Source organism: Osmerus mordax, chromosome 18, assembly GCF_038355195.1.
Source record: "Osmerus mordax isolate fOsmMor3 chromosome 18, fOsmMor3.pri, whole genome shotgun sequence".
In the NCBI taxonomy this organism is placed as follows: Eukaryota; Metazoa; Chordata; class Actinopteri; order Osmeriformes; family Osmeridae; genus Osmerus; species Osmerus mordax.
The window spans coordinates 9,692,864-9,714,134 of record NC_090067.1 but is presented as its reverse complement, the minus strand read 5'-3'; the positions used below and the strand labels follow the sequence as shown (position 1 = coordinate 9,714,134).

Here is a 21,271-nt window from a genome sequence, read left to right as displayed (position 1 = left end):
TTTCCAATTATCAGCAAACTATTGTAAATGAAATGATGGACACTTGTATCACTCTAGCTGAGGGTGAAAATTATTGTCTGTCACCGGGGAGCATTAAAGACATAACACTTATAATCACTACAGTACAATTGTAAACAGTATTGTAAGATACGCCATGTTTTCCTTTACTGGCACAAGGTTTTTTGTGTCTCGTGCCACAATATATAATTCAATTCATTATATATAGATGTATGTCTGTCAGGTCTGCAGACTACTGTTCTGCATCCATAAAAATGAGTGTGCCCGTTTGCAGAGGCTGTCTTTGTATGAAAGTATGAAATAGATTAAAAGTCGCTAAATAATTGTCCAACTACAAAAGAGAAACTTTAAGATGAACTGACGCTGATAAATAATAGAACAGATGTCTACTGGTGAAGGTCTTTATCCATCCTATCTTTGCAGCATTTATTATTTAGGAGCTGCAAGTTATCTTTAATGACAAAAGACTTAATCTTGAAGTGTACACTCTATTCTTTTATTGGACTTCATGTGCTGAAATATTTAGACGATGGGGTGCAAAAAAAATAAACAACACACATTTAAATATATTAAGCTTCTTTATTGGTCAAAGAGCAAGATCTAAATAATGTTACAAAAATAAGTGTGTATTGTGAACAACCTGGTAATAATGCCTTTTGTTGTATGTTGGTAACTGCATTATCAGCAGTGATTAGCTGCTAAACTTCCCATTTGGCGATCAGAAGTGAATACCACTGTCACATACATCTCTACATAAGAATATCTGTGATGTTTGGCAGTCATTCTCAACACATTGTTGACCTAATAAGAGACAATATAAATATCTGGTTTGATTCAAGCCTTATTGAATTTATAACGTCTAACTAAACAATAATATCACACACAAGCCAAAAACAGAAAATCCTTGCAAGATTTTAAATCAAGTTCACAATCCACAGCTTCCTTTTACCCCTTGAAGCCTCCAAAGAACTTTGAAAACAAAGAAATATCATCCTGCATACTTGAAAAGGGATGTTGGTCACCTGTGGATAATGAAAAAAAGAAACAATTGAAGAAGAATAAATCCATAAATCATGTTCTGCTGTAGCTTTAAGGCTATGTACTTACCAGGTAGATGAGCTCTAGGATGATCCTGAGTTCCCTCCACACTGCCTGGAGCCCCTGAGCGGGTCACAGTGGTCTCCTCATTCCCCTGGCCATCTCTGACTGTGCGTCTCTCCTCAACACTCTGCCAAACACAACAAACACCACCATCACAACGGCTGACTTGTAACTGTACCTTTAAACTCATACTGCCTATTAACTGCCATGATAAAAATAACATGAAAACTGATGTAGCATTAGCATGTAGATGTAACCAAAATAGCATTAGATAGTAGAGACAACTTGTTTCAACACTGCATTTCAATGTTGACCATAATCTTACCCCATCAGGCTTTACCACCTTGGTGACGGTTACTGACTGGAAGAAGGAGCGGGTTTTGGGCTGGCTGGGGGTGCGAGTCGGTGGAGGAGTTAGGATCTGATCCAGACCTCCAGAGGAGACTTGCGAGTCGAGGTCTGTTTGAAGGTGATTTAATAACAAAATTAGACACCAGGGCTGCCGAACCCTGTTACAGGAGAGCTACCATTCTGTAGGTTTTCATTCCAACGTTAATCCAGCATGACAGCTGGTGTAGGTAAAACACCTACATGATGGTAGATTTTCAAAATCAGGGTTGTACAGCCTTGTCATACACTACTTATTGTTGCTACAATTGGGAGGGTAGGAATGTCATGTATCTACCTCTATCTTCTTTCCTCTCCTCTTGACCTCCCTGTGGTCCCCCTCTCCATATGTCATTAAACTGAGGGACAAGAAGGAACCTGGTTAATGAATTCAAGAGCTAAAATATATAGTAAAAAACATTAACGGGAGTGAGTCCATCAAGAAAAGCAGTTTTTCAAAAAGGCAGCTTCAATCTACTGTCAGGACATATGAGTACATATTTAACCTCCTGTACCTTAGAGAATGGTGTCCAGTGCTTGAACGGTGTGCTGGGGTAGTGTGGGGACCCAGAGGGAGGGTTGTCGTCATTCCTGGGTTCTCGTGGTGGTCCTGAGGGGGGCCGTTGTGGGGCGTCATCAGAGGACTTCAGCATGAAGTCTCTGAGGGTGTTCCCACTAGAGCTGCCCCCTCTTCCTGGCGTGTCCTGGGGGGGAGGCGACTGAATACTGGGGAAACCTGACATGGAACAGCGGGAAGGATAGGAGAAAGTGATTAAGAACACAAGTGTTATTTTCCAGTCAAAAAGCAGTATTACCTTATCAGCTGGATGAAAGAAGCTCAAGGTTGAATACTTAATGTTCTGAGACTGTAAATAGGAAAGGGTAGTTATCCTACCAAAATTCTCCGCCCCATGCTGTCTGTCCAAGCCACCCAACTGAGAGAAGATCTCCTCCATCTGTCTGAAGACCTCGCGGAACACCTGTGGCTCATCCATCCTCATGCCATTGGGGCCAAAGCTGAACCCAAACCTCCAGGCATCATCAAACGGGTCCTGCTGAGCTCCCCTGAAACCATCATGGTAGAATCCACCATCTTCATCATCCTCTTCGTCATCATCATCGTCATGGGTCATGCCATCAAAGAAGGGGTCCCTGTTGAGATTAGCCATGAACAACAGGGCCAACAGCAACATCCACGTCAGCTCGACCTAATGAAACTACGTAATATCTGATAAAATATTGAATACTGTACCACATAACAGTTATTACAATCTAGTCATGTCTTCTAAATAATGTTTTGGTATGACAGTTGTGTTCTACTAGTACTAGCCAGCTAGATGGCTAGCGTTAATACTCAAACTAGCTAGCTAGCGTTAGCTGGCTTCATTATAACTAACCTTCGGCCCTCCCCACTGTAGTGACCTCCAGGTACTCCAAAAAATCCTCGAAATAGATCAAATACACTCATTTATAGTTTCTGAAGATACTGGGTAAAACTATACCATGACCAGTCGAAGGCCGGTGACATGTCAACAATGCCGTAAAGTACTAGACGTTTCGCTGTCAATGACGCAACCAGTCGCAAAAAACCGTGCTATCCAGTTTATTGCTGTATTCCGTCTGTCAGCCAGCCACAAAAGGGAGTGAGCGTTTTTGTTCCCAGATTGGGGCACTCAGACATTACTTGATAAATGTCGATTTTTAAAATTTTTAAATATCTGTACTTGTCACCTAATAAACAATGTAAAAAAAGATATGGATAGTTTATACACTTTTTCTCCATTCCTAATTCTATGCCAATATTGCTAAACTATCACTTCAAGGACCAGTAGCTCGTGTAAATGTAATCCTCTAACAAGGCGATATAAATCACCTGAAGTGAAAGTAAAACAAAAGTGGATAATGTATGAAACAAATGGAACAAACTACAATGATATTCTCATCCTTGGGGACTGGCATTCAAGGCTTAACTAACTGCCAGATTATATAAACTCATGAACTGTAGTTAGCTTTTCTGATGGATAAAAAAAACCTGGAAAAAAAAATCCACATGCAGATGAGTAGAGAAACAATCAGGGTGTTTTGAGTTTTATTTGATACTGCTGAACCTCCAGTCAACTACCTTAGGACAACACAACCTTCCCTCCCTGGACCCTCTCCCTCAGAAGACCTCAGACCACGATGACACACATGGTAACTATTCTTCCATGGAATGAGACAAAGGACAGTCCATGGACCAAGCCAGGGCATGAGAGTAAACCTAAATACAGAATCAAAAAGGACACTGCTCTATTTACAAGCACATGATACAAAAATAAAGTTTCTTAAAAAAAGACATTCACATCCAAAATGATGAAAATGTCTTTTTCCTTTTTATTTCCTTAATATTTATATTTTTACAAAATAAAAAACATATGAAACAAAAAAAGCTAACAAGTCTGTGAGGTTTTGAGAAAGGGGTAGGGGAAAGCAACTGAACAAACAAGGACTACAGTACTTGTGTATTTTATATATGTACAAGACAAGTTTATCCATTTAAATTCTCTTTAAAACACACAGTACAAAAAAGAAAAATCACTGACAAAAACCCATGGTACAATTCTTTCCCTCGGTATTCAATGCTGCTTACAATATAATGGGGGACAGGTGACCACAGGGTGAAGTGTGTTTGGGGGAGGGGGGGGCTTAGAAAATTAACTTGAACTTCAACAGGGAGGAAGGTGTAGGGTGTGTATTGGCCTTTCATGTAATGCCATTTTCTGTGAAGATTTACTGCATAACATGTAACTTAACTTCAGAAATGGGAACTACTATTACATAAGATGAGATAACTGAGGGGCATGTACCTCACTGATCTGTTTGGCAGTAACAAGAGAAGCAGTACACACCCAAGGCCTCCTAGTATATACATACACACGCACTCACACACAAAAACACACACTCTGCACATATGTCAAGCTAGTGCGCTCACATTATACATCTTTTTATATATATATACACATATATATATATATATTTATATTTGGTAAAAAATAAACTTCACAACTCTTCTGCCAATTTAGAGAAATTTTCCATGGAACTAAAATATTGTAAAAACTTAACAGGGAACAGAAATTATTTGAGTATTCGGTTAAGGTGATGCAATTCGACGTCTGGGGGGAGGGTGGGGTTCAGAAAAAGAAAACAAGCCTGTCTCCCACCTTCAAATACATCTTCCTTCCTGCCCATCAGTAAAAAATTTAAGGAAAGGAACAACCAAATACATATTCCTTTAGAAAACAGCTCTATGTTACATACAACAGAGAAAGGGAAGGTGAAGGGGAACCGACCACGGTACAAATTCCAAACACTCAATCATCTTGATGGTTAAATATAACCATTTTGCTGTAGACCTCTCCATTAAGACTGTCCCCTACCCTAACCCCATCACTGCTTTACAGAGCTCCTTATCGACACAGTGGAGGTGGTTGGTACTGCAGGTATGCTGAGCCCAGAGAGCAGGGGATGGGATTTTCTTGTGGGAGAAAGGGGGGTTAACGTGGAGAACACACGAAGGAAAGGAAGGACCCCCTCTTTTCCGATCAGACTTGGGGACACAGAGCTGGGATGCTGTGTGTTAGTTGGCCCCCCAGTTGTAGCTGCCATAGGCAGTCTTGTTGATCTGGGACTTCTGTTGAATGGATGCATTCTGGCTGCGCTGTCCAGTGCCACTCTAGTAAGAGAGAGAGAGGGCAGAGGGGGAAATACAGTGAGGAGGCCCGTTTTATCCATCACAGACACACCAAATATTTTTGCTATAAAATGCATGAGATGGATATAGCTGCATCCCTCATATATAGAGAACAAGATGGAACCCAGTGTGTGGTACCTGTCCATCCTGCTGCAGGTGGTGGTGCAGAATCTGGGAGTGGGGTTGCTGGTGCGGAGCCAGAATGTGCATGAAGGGCGCCGGGGCGTAGGCAGCCCCGGCAGGGGGGTTGATGGGCCCCCCGCTGCCCAGGGCCGAGGGCAGGCTGAAGGAAGCGGTTGGCGTGCCAGCGTGGAAACCCTGCTTCTCAAACGACTAAGAGATGGGAGGAAGCCTTATTAGTTAACATTGTAAAACAGTCGCCAGATGGCAGATAAACTACTACAGCTGCTGCCAAATTATCCTTGACCAACCCCCCCCCCCCCCCCCAAAAAAAAAAAAAGAATACAAATATGTAGTTTGAAATCCATGTCCATCAGTCAAGTTCTCCTACCTGTGTCTTTGTGTAAACGGACCCTGAAATGTCTGGTACTCCCGTGTTGCTAGATGTCACTGAAACTCCTGCGTAGAGGACAGACGGAGTACATTGGTAGATGCCCTGTTGTGACGCAATCAATCTCTGCCAGAGTGACACAGGGAAGCCCCTGCCAGAGCCCAGTGTGACTCCAGCCTCCGAGTCACAGCCATCTGTGACGGGCACGGGGAAATTCTACATCTCTTAGGTTACCAAACATTCGACAGCATTAAAATAATCTCAGAGAGCACAATTCTTGATGATGGCATGAGAGGATGGTGGTGGAGAAAAAGTTCGGAAGAAAAGAGAATTATGTGGCCGTGTCAGTTCTGAGCATGATGAAGGCCAGAGTCTTGTTTGGTGTTGAGCTGACCTCCGTCCTTTAGTGCAGTGGTTCCCAAAGTGGGGTCCGCGAACCATAGCCAGGGGGTCCACAAAATAGTTTGCCATAAATTATAAAATTGTGCTGTATCACAACAAAGTGATACAAATATAATCTACAGATGGGGACCATTTGCAGCAATAAAACAAGAATATTGTGTCAATTTAAGAGCACAAAGGGTACGCTGAATGGGTGTTACGATTATTGGGGGGGGGGGGGGGGGGGGGGGGGGGGGTGTCCTTGGAAAATTTTCTCCCGTTTGATAACCCCTGCTTTAATGCACTGGGACACAGCACTGGGTCATGTGCTCCAGAGCAGACACCAGGCCACTACAGACTGGATCCCCAGCCACAACACTAGCTAGCCTTATAATCTCACTTTAGGGAAGTAAGCAAGCAGCAACTATCCTAAGCATTGGGCTTCCGTGTCATCCGTTTTCTCGTTTCCGACTTGTGGCCAGCGTCACCCAAAGGCCAAACACACAGGTACATCTGAGGGACGAACACTGAGGCGACAGCACCACAGGAGGAGAGCGCAAGCAGCACAGAGAATGACGAGGAGCACCCAGGGCTACGCAACACCTGTGAGAGGCTAAGGACACCTCCACTGACCTGCACACCAGCCCAGGCCAGCTCAGAGACGAGGGCTTGAAAGAAAAGAAAAAAAAGAAGGTCTTTCAGCTCCAACTGTGGGGTTTCATTGTCCTTGGTGGTGCCAGGTGGTGAGTAGGCCTGGGAGGACCTCTGCAGGAGGTCTGCATGACGGCCGTCAGGATTAGGGCTCCGCTCAGACGTGGTGAGCAGCGATGAAGGAGAGGATGGATGGATGGAGCGAGGAGGTGATGGGAGGACAAGAGGAGGGGGGGGGGGAGGGAGGGAGGGGTTTGGCATGTGGCGGCACTCACCGACTCCTGGCCCGGTGACAGAGCTGGCTGGCTTGTTTTGCGCGGAAGCGGTGGCGGCCACGGCAGTGCCGTATCCACCCTTACAGAAATCCCCACTCCCCGAAGCCTGGCCCATATCCTCATAGCCTGCAACAGTCAGACACACAGCCGCAGCCCACAGCGTTAGACACACCAGGCGGGGGGAGGGGGAGTCGGATGGGCAAGGTGGAGGAGGAGGAGAGGGGGGCAGGCAGGGCACGTGTGGTGGGTGGGGCAGAGGCAGGAAGCAGCGAGTGGTGCAGATTTAGGAGGATAGAGGTGCATTGTGAACCCGCAGGAGGAGAAAGCGTGCAAGCGATGAGGGGCACACTGGATGATGGGCTGAGGCATGGATGAAAAAATAAAATAACAAACGAGGCAGGGGATCCTTGGAGAGGAGAATGAGCACTCAGGTTGGTGTTGAGAGAGACAGAGAGAGAGAGAGAGACAGAGAGAGGTTTCTGTTGACCACTGAGAGAAGGGAGAAGCTGAGCTGAACTCCTGTTGCTTGATGAGCAGAAGCAGTCGAATGCTACACAGCAACAGACGACCCCCCCCTTCCCCCTCCCCCATAAAAAAAGAGGACATAACTCAAGTCCACCTTTCCTCACTCATTCAGGTACAACCTAAACAAAAATACACAAGTACTGCGGATTGAGGACAAATCATAGCCATCGTTTTTTTCCATATGTTTCAGTGGATGGTTTTAGGTGGGGGGGGGGGGGGGGGGGGCGGGGCATCCGTTGCCGATCCATGAACCTGAATGAGCTGCCGCTTTGTACAGCCAACGTGTATGTGGCTGTGGGTCTCACCGGTGCTGTATCCGTGGGAACCGTAACCGGCGTTCTGCTGAAACGGCGTAGCCGAGGCGCCGACGTTCACGCCGTGCTGCTTGGATGAGGTAGGAGCCACCTGGGGGGCCACGCATGGGTCAGAACTGCTCGACGGCCACACACACACACACACACACATGCTCGTCTACAGAGAAACAACCCTGGGGGTTCCCTGCATGCATCAGTGCTACGTCGCCATCACAGCTTCAAAACCCCCCCCTCCTCGGCATTGTGAAACACTGAGCTAGTCGGTTGTCCGCCCCCAAGAGTGAGCGCTTACTGGGAACATGGCGGGGCCGTATTGGAAGGTGTTGGGCAGCCCTGGCACGCCGGTGTAGTAGGGCAGGCTGGTGTAACTGTAGCCGGGGGGCAGCGCCGGGTTGAGGAAGGGCTGCTGGGCGCTGTGGTGGCTCTGGCTCTGGTTCTGCTGCGTCTGGGCCAGCGTGGTGGAGGGGGACGGGGAGGACGCGTCGCCACGGCCGAACTTCGATAAGTCGCCTAAAATTTGGGGGGGGGATTGTACAAGGTTAGAAAGAGAGGCTGTACAAACAAGATCTTTTCGTCTTTCATTGAAGAGGATGGAAGAACATTTGATGGGGTTAAGTGAGCCAACAACAAAAACTGTAGCAGCTTATCAGTTTTAGTCAGCCACGGTTACAAAGGCCTGACTAGATCTGGTGGCAGCTGCTCTCGTTATGTAGCACACACTGACCCCCTGTTTCCCCACGGAGGAGCAGGCCAGGGTCAACTGCGGTGCTTCGTCAAATGAAATGGATTTCAAAAAGGCATCGGACCAAGTCAGCAACACAGCCCCACAGTGTGTGGAGGGGGGGGGGGGGTGCAGGAGGCAGGGGCTCACCGGAGTAAGGGTTGCTGGTCAAGCTGCCCTCTCTACCAGTCAGTGCTGTTGGGTTGGTAGCAAACGGGATGCTGTAGTAATCCTGAGAAAAAAATCAAAAGAAAAAATCCTGAGACTAGAAATATGATTACAGGATGTTACAGGTTCATTTCAAAAAGGTGGACGGCCAGTCATTCCTCTCCCTCCTCCCTCCCCGCCCCAAGAGTGCATACTAAAATGTGTCTTCATTGCTTGGACTCACCAGCGGTATTCTGGTCTGCAGCATCTGCAGGTCATCATAGCCATACATCTGAGGCTGAGAGGAACAGGGATGAAATGAATGAGAGAACGGGCTTTCGTTACAACCGAGAACGCCGCCTAGACTGCGGGGTGAACTTACAGGGTAGGCGTGCAGCAGTCCCGGGGCCATGATGTAAGGGTTGGGCAGCAGAGGGGGCACTCCAGGGGGCAGGTTTGGAGGTGCTTTCCCTGCGAGGACACAAAACGCATGGAGGATGATCTTTCAAAATAAAGGCGTCACCCCCCCCCCCCCCCCAACCTGCCCGTCTGTCCCCGAGCCCCACCTGAGGAGACGGCAGAGCCGCGCGAGGAGGGGACGGAGGAGGCGGCCGTGGAGGCGGCGGCGGGGGGGCCCATGGAGGCGACGGAGGGCGCGCCGAGGCCCATGGCCAGGTTGCCGACGGGCCCCATGCCCGAGGGGGACGACACGCTGCAGACGGAGGAGGCCGGCGCCCCGCCCAGGGACACCTGCGCCGCCGCCGCCACCGAGGAGCAGGAGGAGGAGAGGGGGGGGATGGAGGAGGAGGCCACCGCCGACACGGACGAGGGGAAGGAGGACGAGTGCAGGCTGGAGTCGCCGTCAACGCCCTGGTGCTGGGGAGCGGGGCGGGAGCGGGGGGGAGAGTTAGGCGTCAGTATGATGAAATAAGAGCCATTTCCATTATGGTGAAGAGATTTTTAAAAGACTTCTGCTTCCCCTCATCATGGAAAATGCAAACACCCACTACTCACCAGTAAACTAGAATTAGATGTGCGCCCTGATGACTGGGAAATACTATTTTGTTGTGTAGGTAGAGAACTGGAGGGGAGAAAAAAGGACCAATCAGCGGACGGAACACTAAGTAAATGCATAGATGTCACCGGTCCATTCCAAAGAACTAACCGACGAGCACTTCAACACAGTGGGACCAGTGTTTGAACATGTTGCGTTCTTACTTGCTGTGCTGAGGCGGGGGCATGGAGCTCGGAGGCAGGTCTTCGTTGTGCCCCAGAACACTGAGGGACGTCTGATTGGATGTGCTCAGCAGAGAGGCGGGTCCTGAGCCTCCGTCGTTCATGCTGGAGACCGACGCTGGCACGGTCGAATCAGAGGGTGGCTTCACCGACACTGCAGAGCCTGCTGCAGCTGAAGTGATAGAGAAAGAGAGGGGGGGGGGGGGGGGAGAAATAGAAAGACAGAAAAGGGGTGGGTGGAGAAGTATAAGGGAGAATTCTGGGATTAATGCCAATCCAATTAAACAGCTAGAGAACATTCTATAATTGACAAGTAGCCACAGAAGTAGAATGACGAACCTTCCACAGACTGCGTCATCTGGATAGAGCTGAATCCGTTCTGTAAAAACAGGCGAGATGACATTGGTGAATGTTTCCATGCCACCAGTCCATTTAACAAAAGTTCCCACAAAAGAAAAATCCCCAAGAAAATGAATGAGCATCCAACTTCACCAGCAGAATAGACAATTTAGGCCTTAGTAATAAAATACAAGTATTAATCCTCAAGGTGGGGGAAATTTGGATGTTAAAACAGCAGAAAAGAGCTAAAGTAATGAAGGAAAGTAATATGTACAAATGGCTCACGTAACCGCAGGTTTGGTTAAAACAGTAACGGGATGAGCCCAGACGAGCACACGAGTGTGTGAGGCGGGAAGGTGAAGGGAGCCTCACCTTGGCCTGCAGGTCCTTCTGTGGGGAGGAGGAGGTGGAGGGGGGGTAGCGGCGTCCCTGGGGGGCTCTCTGGTCATACATGTCGATCTGACCGGGGTTGGGGAGAGCAGCCGTCGACTCGCTGGAGGACAGAAGGGATGGGTACATCGTTTCTAGATGGAGGTTCTCCAGTAGAAAGCTTATTAAGGAAGTTTGGGGGGTGTAAACCTGTCTGAAACCCCCAGTCTCCTAGTGTGCTGTGGTGCTGAGATGTCACCTGCTGGGGCTTGTGTACAGGCTGTTTGGAGCCTGGTTGCCGGGCGCGGAGGTGACGGGCGGAGAGTCGTACTCTGGGAGCGCTGGTTCAGCGCCGAACTGCAGAGCGCCGAACTGCAGGTTGAGGCCCGAGATGTCTGCAGAGCCAGGCATCTCCACCGCCAGGGCAGGGATCTGAGGTGAACAACGCCAAGAGAACAGGGGAGATCATCAGTACATGATGAGAAGGAAAAAGGAAAAAGGTTACAAAGCAAGAGCCCAAAAGGAGTTGGGCGACTCTTCCACTGTCCTCATATTAGACCGGACGACAGCGGCTACCTTCGAGGTGATGGAGGTCCTCTTCTTCTGCTGTTTGAGTTTGTGCTGCTGCAGAGGCAACGGGCTGGAGCCCTGGGCGTCGGACGAGCCGGGCGACACCTGCGGGCCGAGCGAGGGAACGGGCGCCATCTTGGGGAGGCCGGCGGAGGAGGCCGGCGCCACGTGGGACGAGGGCGCGGTCTGATGAGACAGGGAAGCGGAGGAGGAGGGGGGCAGGTCTTTGTTCTGGAGGAAGGCATCTATCATGGAGGGGGTGGATGTGGTGGGCTGGTAGGGCTGGCGCTTGGTGAAGGGGGCGTGGACTACAGGCTCTGCCTGGGCCTTCAGATCTGGATGAGGAAGAGAGAGAGAGAGAGGGGTTGTAAGAGTGGAGCTGGACAAATGCATTCTTACATTCAATACGAGAAGTCTTCTCACCGTACTGCCCCAGCGCAGCAGGGCTGGTGTCCCAGGAGGAGGTGGTTGTGTTGGGGGCTCCAGCCTGGGAGTGCTGGGCGGCCAGCTGGGCCAGAGCCTGGGCAGTCTTGAACTGCTCCAGGAACTGGGAGCCGCTGGTGGTCCCTGTACAGCCCCCTTTAGGGTCCCCCACCTCCCCGTAGCCCTTGCTCAGCATGCTGACCTGGAGACAGGGACAAGAAGGGGAAGTTGTAAGATATCTGCCAGGGAGGGATTACCCCCACAGTGGTGTTAGGCGTCTTAAAGTGGTCGTTAGGCTGTTATCAGGAGGTGACACGTTACAAACACAACAGCTCGTTGAAACCTCCAGCAGTAAAGAGGTTCCCACAACAAGTCATAAACTTTGGGTTAGGTCTGCCGGTGTACAGAGCAGAAACTGACACCCCAGTTGTCAACTGGGGTGTCAAAGTGCTTCTGAGAGCGTCCTCACCATGCTGTGCTGGCTGTACGGAGTGCTGGAGGGGGGCTGTGACAGCGAGCCCCCCTGCTTGGAGTTGCTGAAGACCAGAGACTGGGAGAGGGGGGGAGGCTGGGCGGCCTCCAGCGGGGGGTTCTCAGCCTCAGAGGACGAGGATGGGGGAGTCTTCCCCAGCAGCACCGCCAGGTCGATCCTGCAGGGGGCACAAGCGCTCACACATCATACGCTGCCTCCAGACGTGGCTGAACGGCCCGACACCCAATCCAGCGCGGGCCGTTTAGAAGGACGTCGGCTGCAAGTCAGCAAACGTGTCCTAACGGATACGTTTCTTATATGTTGTATGTGACCGGCCTACATGAGGGGGGGGGTGGGGGATGGGCGGGGTCCCCAAGTACCTTTGTCCAGCAGTGATGGTGACGTTCTCCTGGGGGAGGGGCATGGATGCTACACTGGAGGCTGTGAATATCTTGGTCTCTGACAGCTGGAGAGAAAAAGAGAGCGTTTGTAGAACAAACAGATTTGACTGGCAGCAGCACACAAAGTCACAAATGATCCCTTTTGGAGTTCTTAAACTAGGCAAGATCTCAAATCAAAACACCCAAGGTTGGATTTCTCTCAAACTAATTAGGCCTCATCAAATTGCATGTTTGTGAGTTTCAAGGCGGAGATGCTTACGTCCTCGTTCCAGTCCTCGGTGCCCCACTCGTCTGTAGCCGACCTCCAGGCACCTAGGAGAGGAAGAACGGCTCCTTCAACACGGCTCCTTCAACACAGTCGAGTAGGAGGCAAGTAATGTTCTAAACCAGAGCGGGGGATGTGTGTGTGGGGAAATCAAAACAGAAGATGGGGGACTCACTCTTACCAGGAGCGGATTCAAACTTGGGCTGGTAATTTGTTCCCTCACCCGCAGAAGAATACTCCAGCCCTGGGGAGGAGGGACGGGGGGGACAGAGGGGAGGGAAGAGGGAGAGAAGAGCAGACGAGATGTTGGCAGAGGAGCTAGACAACGTCAACTGCTCTACCATGGCTTGCCTAGAACAGGGGATTGGCCACTGGGGGAGGTGAAGACACTTCTCAGAGGGCTGTACAGGAGGCCCCGTGTACACTTGGCTTTAAAATGTCTCTTGAGCAATATAGAAATTCAGCATCACAAGGGAGCCTGGCATCGGGAGGGTTGAAAGAGTACAGGATGGAGTTCCTTCACCTCAGAATCATTCGGTTGCTCACTCAATTGCCTTAAATTGTTGGTAATCTTCTGTAAAAGTGGGTTACAGCCGACATGCAGTGGGAGGCTCAGACAGACCACTGGGCAGTGACTAATTGAGATACTGCGAGCCCGGTTCCACGGGCTCCTCGGAAGACATTTGGCCTACGTCTCGGCCGACCGAGCCGTCGCCTCAGTGAGCAATAACAGTGACGAGGCGCCAACTTCCAATATCATAATCGCAAAACAAAACATCCGGCACACGGAACGCGGAAGCCTTCACTCTACGCAGATCGAATTTCGAATGGATCAATGATGCATTAGGGCTTGGGAGGCTGGGGGCGGGGATGTTTGTAAGACTTACTGGCTCCTTCCTCCGGCTCGACGCTGCCCGTGTTGTTCCAGGTGCTTCCCCCTCCGTAGCCGTCCTCCGTCTGGGCCGGCTCGGCGTAGTCTGCGGGGTTGAACGTTCTAGGAGAGAAGGGGGCACGGTTGAACTCCTACACTCTGCGTAGCAACAGGAGCATCTCACCAGCGTTAGGTGCTCAACTTGTGGTAGAAGCCAGAGAGAGATCAGATAAGACAGAGGGGAGAGTGGAGGGAGGGGGGGGCACAGATGTCTGCTCGTCCGAAGGACAGGGGAGGGGGCGGGGAAAGGCTGAATGAAAAGATGAGGAACAAGCGGAAAGGAGGATTTATCGAGCGCCGTTTCCTTGGCACACGAGTGTGTACGGGACGGCACACTCGAGGCTGGCGCGGCACTGGCACATGGCTTCATAACACAATTACGTAGGGGAAAAATCTTTATAAAAACACCACACCCTCTTTCAACCTTTTGCACACGCACTAGGTTCACCCGTGCTGATCAGAAGCCTCTTAAGAATGGTCTGGAATTTTGCAGGATGTTTCGCTTTCCGACAGCAGTATCATAGTGGCTTGTGTGAACAGGTTATAACCCCAAGTTCAAAAACATATCTCCTTCATCTCTCCATATCAGGTTCTCTGGCCCTGACACTCCAATCATTCTACATCCTCCATTCTCTGTGGTGGCATTTACAGAACACCCCCCTCCCTCTCATCCCCAACACACAGAAAGCAAGATTCACACACTTGACACGCCAGTGGCGGTGCACTCACCTCTCGTCTCCTGAAAAATCATATCTGGGCCCCTTATCAATCTGGCTTTAGAGGAAAAACAACAGCAACGATTACAAGCAGCACAACAGGGGGACAGTGGGGGATGCAATGTACGGGAGAATGACAGACTACTAATAATGTAGGGGGGTGGGGGATTACATGCAAGGATATTATAACGTCACTGCAACACTAACAGTCTGAAACGCACACACAAACCATTGGTGGACACTACATTGTAAAAGGCAGTGACGCGCTCTACAGGTGTGCAAACAGGTTTTCCCAAGAGAGGACCCCGCAACCAAACAGCACGCTCATAAAACTGAACAGGGAACCAGTACTGAATTACAATTGCAGCTGATCATGAGAAGGAAAGCAGTTAGGAACCGAACGCACACCACGCACATGCAAACACGGGCTCCAGAGGCCACACAGGAACAGCAGCAGAAGCCACATCCACAAAGTGGGACGTCTTGGGGACACACACACGCACACACACACAGGAGCTGTCTCGTCCCCGTCAGTGCAAGCCTATGCGCACCACTCAAGGTTAGTCGCTAATCCAGACCAAGCCAAACTTACCAGTACACACACGCACACACACGTTGCTGTTCTAGCACAAACACTGACCCTCTCCCATTTCCAGTACACAGTGATTTGTCTATAAAACCTTTGGGACAACAGTAGGAGGGGCTTGTGTCCACTTGTTACTTTAAGCGCTGACAGTGGAAGCTACGAACAGACCCGTGGGAGGCTCATCTTCTGCGTCCTAACAGAGGTTCATCTTTCCCATGATCCATCACAGTCAAAGCCCCAGCTCTCAGTGCGCAACACTCGACACACAAAACCAGCTGCTTTGGACGTAAACCCTCTTTTTTTTTTTTTTTTTTTCAGAAAAGGTGAATATGGGAAGCTGGCTTGTCCCTGAAGAAGCTTCACACCCTGCAGGCCCCTTGAAGGGGGCCATCTTAGCACCCAGCTCAACCCCAGCGACAGCCCAAACCATAGTCAATGAAACCATCATCACCAACCACAATGAGTGTCCAGTATTTTTATGCCTCCAGTGACAGTTTTTCCATCCAACCAGCTCTAAGATTGATGGTCTTATGGTTTAATCTGTGTCTCTATTAATGACTAAATTGCAACCCGTTTCACCAAATTGGCAATAAATTAAACCATAAAAAATAATTAGATAAACCAACTAGTAGTAAGTACAAGGAGGTAATTTAATTATTAAAGTCATTATTCTTTGAGTAAGACTTGTTGTCCTGAAACATGCTCTTTGACATTTGGCTGGTATGCCATCCTGTACCAAAATATGATCTTTAATTATTTGTTCAGAATCTGAACAATGAGGTCACAACTCCAACTGATTGGCTGTTTTGGTTGTTCTTAAGGAAAAGCATCTTCAAAACGCAGGGGAGGCATAGAAATACAGGCACCAGCCCAGCAGCATACATACTGTACATGCATTTGTCTAATTGAATTCAGATTTGATTTACTCTCACTGGTGCAGGTTTTAATAACTGCTTGTGAGTTGTCCAATGAATACTGTCTGAAAGTAGATCCAAACACTTCCTTGGTGATGATATCAAGGGCACTCAGTGACCAGGTTTAGGTAAAATACTCTACATAATGACAACTGCACGCACACAAAACAAACCTAATGCCCCAAAAGACAAGAACACACCATATGCCAGAGACAGAGAGCACGTGAGACCCCCTTACACCCATCTGAATCCCCCCCACTAACACACACACACACACACAAGACCACATGAAATGGGTCTATCAATATGTGACTATAGGCTATGAAGCAGTAGTTTGAGACCTGTTCTCTCACTGAGGCTTGAGTTACATAAGGGCTGTTCGCAACCCACATGCTTTTATTTGATTGGTTGATGCACATCCCTCCCCCATGTGGATTACGGATAAACAATGGGCTGGGGGGGGTGGGGGTGTCCTGCTCTCTGGTGACCATGGCAACAGGTAAGAGGGCGCATACGGCCCCTCTGGTGCCACAGGAGCACAGGTGTTCACTTACCCCATGCCCTGCGCCGAGAACCTGCCCCCTCGCCTTCCAGAGCCTCCTGGGAAGAGATGGAAGCAAATTCACCCCGCCCCTCAAGCCATTTGCTCACTGCTTTCCCTCATTAACTTAAAGGCTTCTGTTTTTTGTTTTTTTTAAACACATCAGCTGCAGTGTAGCTGTTGAGCTTGTAAATCTAAATAATTTACCTCTTCCTCTGCCTCTTCCCCTGCGGCCTCTCTCTACGCCCCGGCCTGCGATCCCAGCAGCCTTGCTTCCATCAAGTCCATTTTCCTGACCGCGGACTGAGAGAGGAGCGTGTTAGAAATCGTACTTATTCACGTCACAGACATAGTCATCAGTTATGTGATGATATTGATATGGTCTCTTCAACAAGAGAAAGGCTGAAGCTCTAAAAAAGTTGTGTGACATTCTCCTCACACTCTCGGCCCCTGCTGGCTCCACGGCCACGGCGCGGGACCCCACCTCGACGACGGGCCACATCCCTTTCTCCTCCTCTCTCCCGGTTCTCCTTGCCCTCGTCCCCGACCTCCGCCTGACCAGACTCTTTGGGGCCCGACACACCTTTCTTCTTCCCCACCATCTCCCAGGAGTCCTGAGGATCAGAGGTATAAGCGAGTTGTTCTGGTAGTGCATTAGCATGGATCTACATGGGTAGCAACCTAGTTTCCTCAGAGCCTTTGGGCTGTGCCAATAAGCGCCCCACAGGCACCCCCCCCCCCTCACAGAGGTCATACTCACAGTGTCTGGGCTGCCCTCCAGCAGCACATTGATGGCTCTGTTCACATCCCCATTACAGTCGTGCAGAGCAATCATAGACTCGTCCTGGTCCTTGCCTGTGATGTCGATCAGCTGTGCAGGGTGAAGTGAGTAGATGGTGAGGGTGACTGGCGATTATACCTGGTCCCAAAATCGACCTTACCACGGTGGACTTAAAGAGTGCATAACTGATTGGATCAGACAAGCCCATCTGAGATAACGGAGTAGGTTGTCGCAAAAAAATGCAGGTTTCACAAGAAACTCACCTGCTTGACCTTCTCTTCAAAGTCAGCATCATTGTGGTCCGAAATCATCTGCGCGAGTCGGATCTGCTCAGCGGTGGCCTGGGAGGGACAATTAGATCAGCTTCTAAGATCACTTTACATTTATGGGTCTCCCTTACATCAATCTCAATTACAGTACTTATTTTAAAGACAACAGACCCAAAGTGCACTGCCCAAATTTAGATTCATATTATTTAAGCTCTGCAAAAATCTAGGTAGTATAGATGGGTCTAGGCACAGCTAGCTGACAAGGTAAAATATCCTTGTGTCTTCTACTCAGGCAGTAAAGCCTATACAATCTCAGAACCTCAGAGAACCTCATCAACATCGTGTGGTTAAGGTAGATGTGTGGATGCGAGTCAGGAAGTAAGGTTACCTGAGGCCTCTGCTTGTGCTGTGTGTGACTCTGTGTCTGGCCCTGTGTCTGCTCCCAGCTGCCCCGGGCTCGATTTCCGCCCACCGATGTCATCATTTACAGTATATACAAATAACAGTATTTACAAAGAAATAACACCTGTCAGAGAAAAAAAGAACAGGAAAAGAATACGTTGAATATGATTTCATCAATGTGTAATCAGTTGCAAAAAGTAATCGTTAAAAGAAAATGTGGTCACAGTGGTACATCGGTTTAACTGAATGAATATTGTTACTCGCTAGTGAAATGGCGGTTAACAACTCGGTGGTAACCAACAACCGAGGAACTGATGCTTACTTAAGGAGCGGCAGAAGTAGTTTACTGTGCCCTCACCACGAGCTGTTTGGACAAACCTTTATCACATTTCTCGCGGGGTTTAACCCGGGAAGTAAGGTTACCTGGACTAAATATTTGAACTTCACAAGCTTCGTATTGTTTTTAATGGAACCTCCTTGCCACCTTATTAAACGTTAAAATACTGACGGATGTGTCGACCATTTATTGCGGTGGCTGACATTTTGAGCTGAAAAGCTTCAGTCACATGCACCCAGCTAGCTAGCTAATTACGAGGATGAAACTAGTCTTGGTTGGGTAGCTCTACACTGGTGAATGTGCACAAGTAGTAGATGATCTACTGTACTGTAACTAGACATCTGACAGTTAGATTTTCTTCGATTTTGAATTAGTTCAGAGCAATATATGAAGCTGATGAATCGAGGTTCGGTTTTAACCCGACGGCAGTTAGCCAACAATGCCTATACACACCCACTGCTAGCTAGCTACCTCCATCAAAGTAGTGCTATTTAACTGGACAAGTAGAGACCAACTAACTAGCTGGTCAATTAGCTTTTAGCTGACATTACGTAAAAGGGATTTTTTGTACAAACCGCACTAACGACATATCAAATAAGATCTACTATCTTTGCAAGCAAATCGAGCGACCACATAGTTCAGTTAGAGGTATCAATAGTATAAACATTTGAGGACACCGTGTTCAAACTCATCGAAGCCCTAAATGAGCTTCCGTTTCTCACAATCTCACCTCATGGCGAGCAGCCTGTGATTTACAGCTAACGTTAGCTCGTGTATAGTGAGTGGTGGTGGTAGCTAGGAAGTTAGGGTCTAAACGGCCAGTAGGAGCTGGCTAGCCTAGCTAAGTATTAGCAGCTAGCAGTAACCTAATTTCTTAAAAAGTAAACTTGTCGACATGCTCCGTTTATACAAAATAGTATTGTATGTTGAAAAGCGCATTGTCAACCCACACGAATGATAGCTTTATACATTATGTAATTGAAGTATGAATTCGCATCACCCACCCACGAACGTGCTCTCTGCTTCAGAAACGCAATAGAAGAGCTCTAGCGTAACACAAGAACCCGAGGCCCAAGGTAGGCCTGCAGTAGGCCCAGAAAATGAAAATAAATAACAGTCGATATACTGACCAGAAACCTAGGCGATTGTCAGATATTCTGCTATACAACCGACCAAGTGGTCTCTTTGTCGACCTCCTTGACGGATTTCGACGAAGTAAATCCCCTAAACCCTCAGTTTATACACCAAGCTGAGGAAATATACCGAACCGACTCGCGCAGACAATAAGCGAGAGACTCGGAATTTACCTGTTTCTTTTCCACTGACACACCAGATAGCTGCGTCACGTGGTTGGTTGACAGGACGCTCCAAGGAAACTAGACCCACTCATGTGATCACCCCTTAATAATCACCGAAAATTATTATTAAACAAACGCATTGATAAATACCTGGCTCACACTAAATGTAATGATGCTTTGTCAGTTTGCACTGCATCTTATAACAAGGAAGTTGCAATCCAACTAATGTTAAATACAGTTGGCTACACTGTACAAAACATTGTCTTTATACTTTGTACTTCAAAGCTTTTACTGTGGTGAAAAAATATTTTCGAAAAAAAGTTTGGAAAGTGAAAAAAAAGTTTTTGAAAAATATTTTCTAAACGTTTGAAAAATGTTTTGAAAAAAAGGGTTCGCAACTAACTTTTTTCCTCATAGTACCGTCCCGAGGTGCACAATTAACCGTCCCCGTCCCAAACTGAACTTGACCTGGCCCAAAATGTAAATTCTTGTGTTTTCTTGTGAATTCTTGTGAATTCTTGGGAATTTCAATGTGAATCCATACACAATATAGAATACAAAATGTTCTTGATTCTTTCTTGATGTTGCAGCCCAACCAAGCCATACCCTGCCGCCGCCCATGTGTGTAGTAGCTTTATGTCTTGCACATCGTCAAACTTGACATTACTCTATTGAAAGTGGTTGAACGGCCGATAACGGGACCCACATGTAACAGCCAAAAAGAGAGAAAAAAATCCTGAAATTCCCAAGGGGGAAACACTTTCCTCAGGCCTCCAGGGAAATGTTCCCCCCTGTGTTCTCAGTGTAAAAGACTGGTGTCTGGTGTATAGATGAAACTTGTTTTACATAATGATCACAGTAACATACACCAGCAGCATCACTGTATTGCTTTATAAATGGCCAGACTGTAATATCAACCCAGTCTCATCCCAACTCGTCAAATATAGACGCTTGGGCAGAGCCCTTTGGCGTCACTATACCGACGCCGGGGGACGCCTTTTTCGTCGTTTGTTGGTAATATACAAGGGGGGGAACCACTTTCCTCAGGCCTCCAGGGAAATATGTTCCCCCTGTGTTCTCAGTGTAAAAGACTGGTGTATAGATGAAACTTGTTATAATGATCACAGTAACATACATCACCAGCATCACTGTCTTGCTTCATGCTAAATGGCCAGACCATAATATAACACCGACTTGCCTACTTATCATACAATAGTTTATTTGTGCTAGCAACAAAACGTAAGCTTGTGTGTTACAAAACGACACACACACACACACAATAATACAATTAATAAAAATAAACTAAAATATAAACAACCGTCCGAACAAGACAATGCTCACGAAGAACTAGGCATTTTCATTTCAAATTTGGATACATTAGTACTGTAAATTACAGTAGCGCTACTACTGGCTACACTAGACGGCACTAGCTCTAGCTGTTCTCTGAAAGACTCTGAAAACAGGCACTGACTAACGATTGAGTAATACAACTCACTATACAATACTTTAAAGCCTGTATTTGAGTGCAAATGAACTAACCAACATCAAGATATGTACCTTATGCTCATGGAAAGTAGGTAGAGTACATTATAAGATAACACGCTATTATATCACATTCAACTCAACCAAGCAACAAGAGAAAACGTCATGATTTCGCGCA

The 21,271-nt window shown here is 48.0% G+C and overlaps 3 protein-coding genes across 14 annotated transcripts in view; 1 reads left to right on the top strand and 2 right to left on the bottom strand.

Annotated features, from left to right (window-relative positions):
- The window catches only part of LOC136961849 (aquaporin-3-like), a 107,391-nt gene that overhangs the window by 60,897 nt on the left and 25,223 nt on the right, over window positions 1–21,271 (top strand). The window lies entirely within an intron of this gene.
- Window positions 584–3,061, bottom strand: hax1 (HCLS1 associated protein X-1). The gene is made up of 7 exons (XM_067255900.1): window positions 2,904–3,061; window positions 2,402–2,658; window positions 2,022–2,242; window positions 1,805–1,865; window positions 1,445–1,578; window positions 1,126–1,246; window positions 584–1,040 (listed from the first exon to the last, which is right to left on the bottom strand). Exons 1-7 carry the CDS (start codon window positions 2,972–2,974, stop codon window positions 964–966), a joined length of 942 nt encoding a protein of 313 aa, XP_067112001.1. The 5' UTR covers window positions 2,975–3,061; the 3' UTR covers window positions 584–963.
- ubap2l (ubiquitin associated protein 2-like) lies at window positions 3,993–19,645 on the bottom strand. 12 transcript variants are annotated; one of them, XM_067255918.1, is made up of 30 exons: window positions 19,621–19,645; window positions 17,963–18,100; window positions 17,569–17,646; window positions 17,285–17,395; window positions 16,964–17,138; window positions 16,732–16,827; window positions 16,538–16,583; window positions 14,497–14,541; window positions 13,724–13,830; window positions 13,012–13,080; window positions 12,831–12,883; window positions 12,551–12,636; window positions 12,168–12,348; window positions 11,699–11,900; window positions 11,282–11,610; window positions 10,965–11,137; window positions 10,622–10,829; window positions 10,337–10,376; window positions 9,980–10,169; window positions 9,776–9,842; window positions 9,328–9,637; window positions 9,144–9,232; window positions 9,006–9,059; window positions 8,765–8,846; window positions 8,186–8,403; window positions 7,885–7,984; window positions 7,055–7,180; window positions 5,748–5,815; window positions 5,375–5,569; window positions 3,993–5,218 (listed from the first exon to the last, which is right to left on the bottom strand). In XM_067255918.1, the coding sequence occupies exons 2-30, from the start codon at window positions 18,056–18,058 to the stop codon at window positions 5,123–5,125; spliced, it is 3,690 nt and encodes a 1,229-aa protein (XP_067112019.1). In that variant the 5' UTR covers window positions 18,059–18,100; window positions 19,621–19,645; the 3' UTR covers window positions 3,993–5,122. The 12 variants fall into 12 exon arrangements, 11 of the variants coding, with proteins under 11 accessions (XP_067112019.1, XP_067112018.1, XP_067112021.1 ...); XM_067255917.1 differs by lacking the exon at window positions 19,621–19,645 and adding an exon at window positions 19,444–19,578; XM_067255920.1 differs by lacking the exon at window positions 19,621–19,645 and adding an exon at window positions 19,444–19,578 and having other exon boundaries at window positions 9,980–10,160.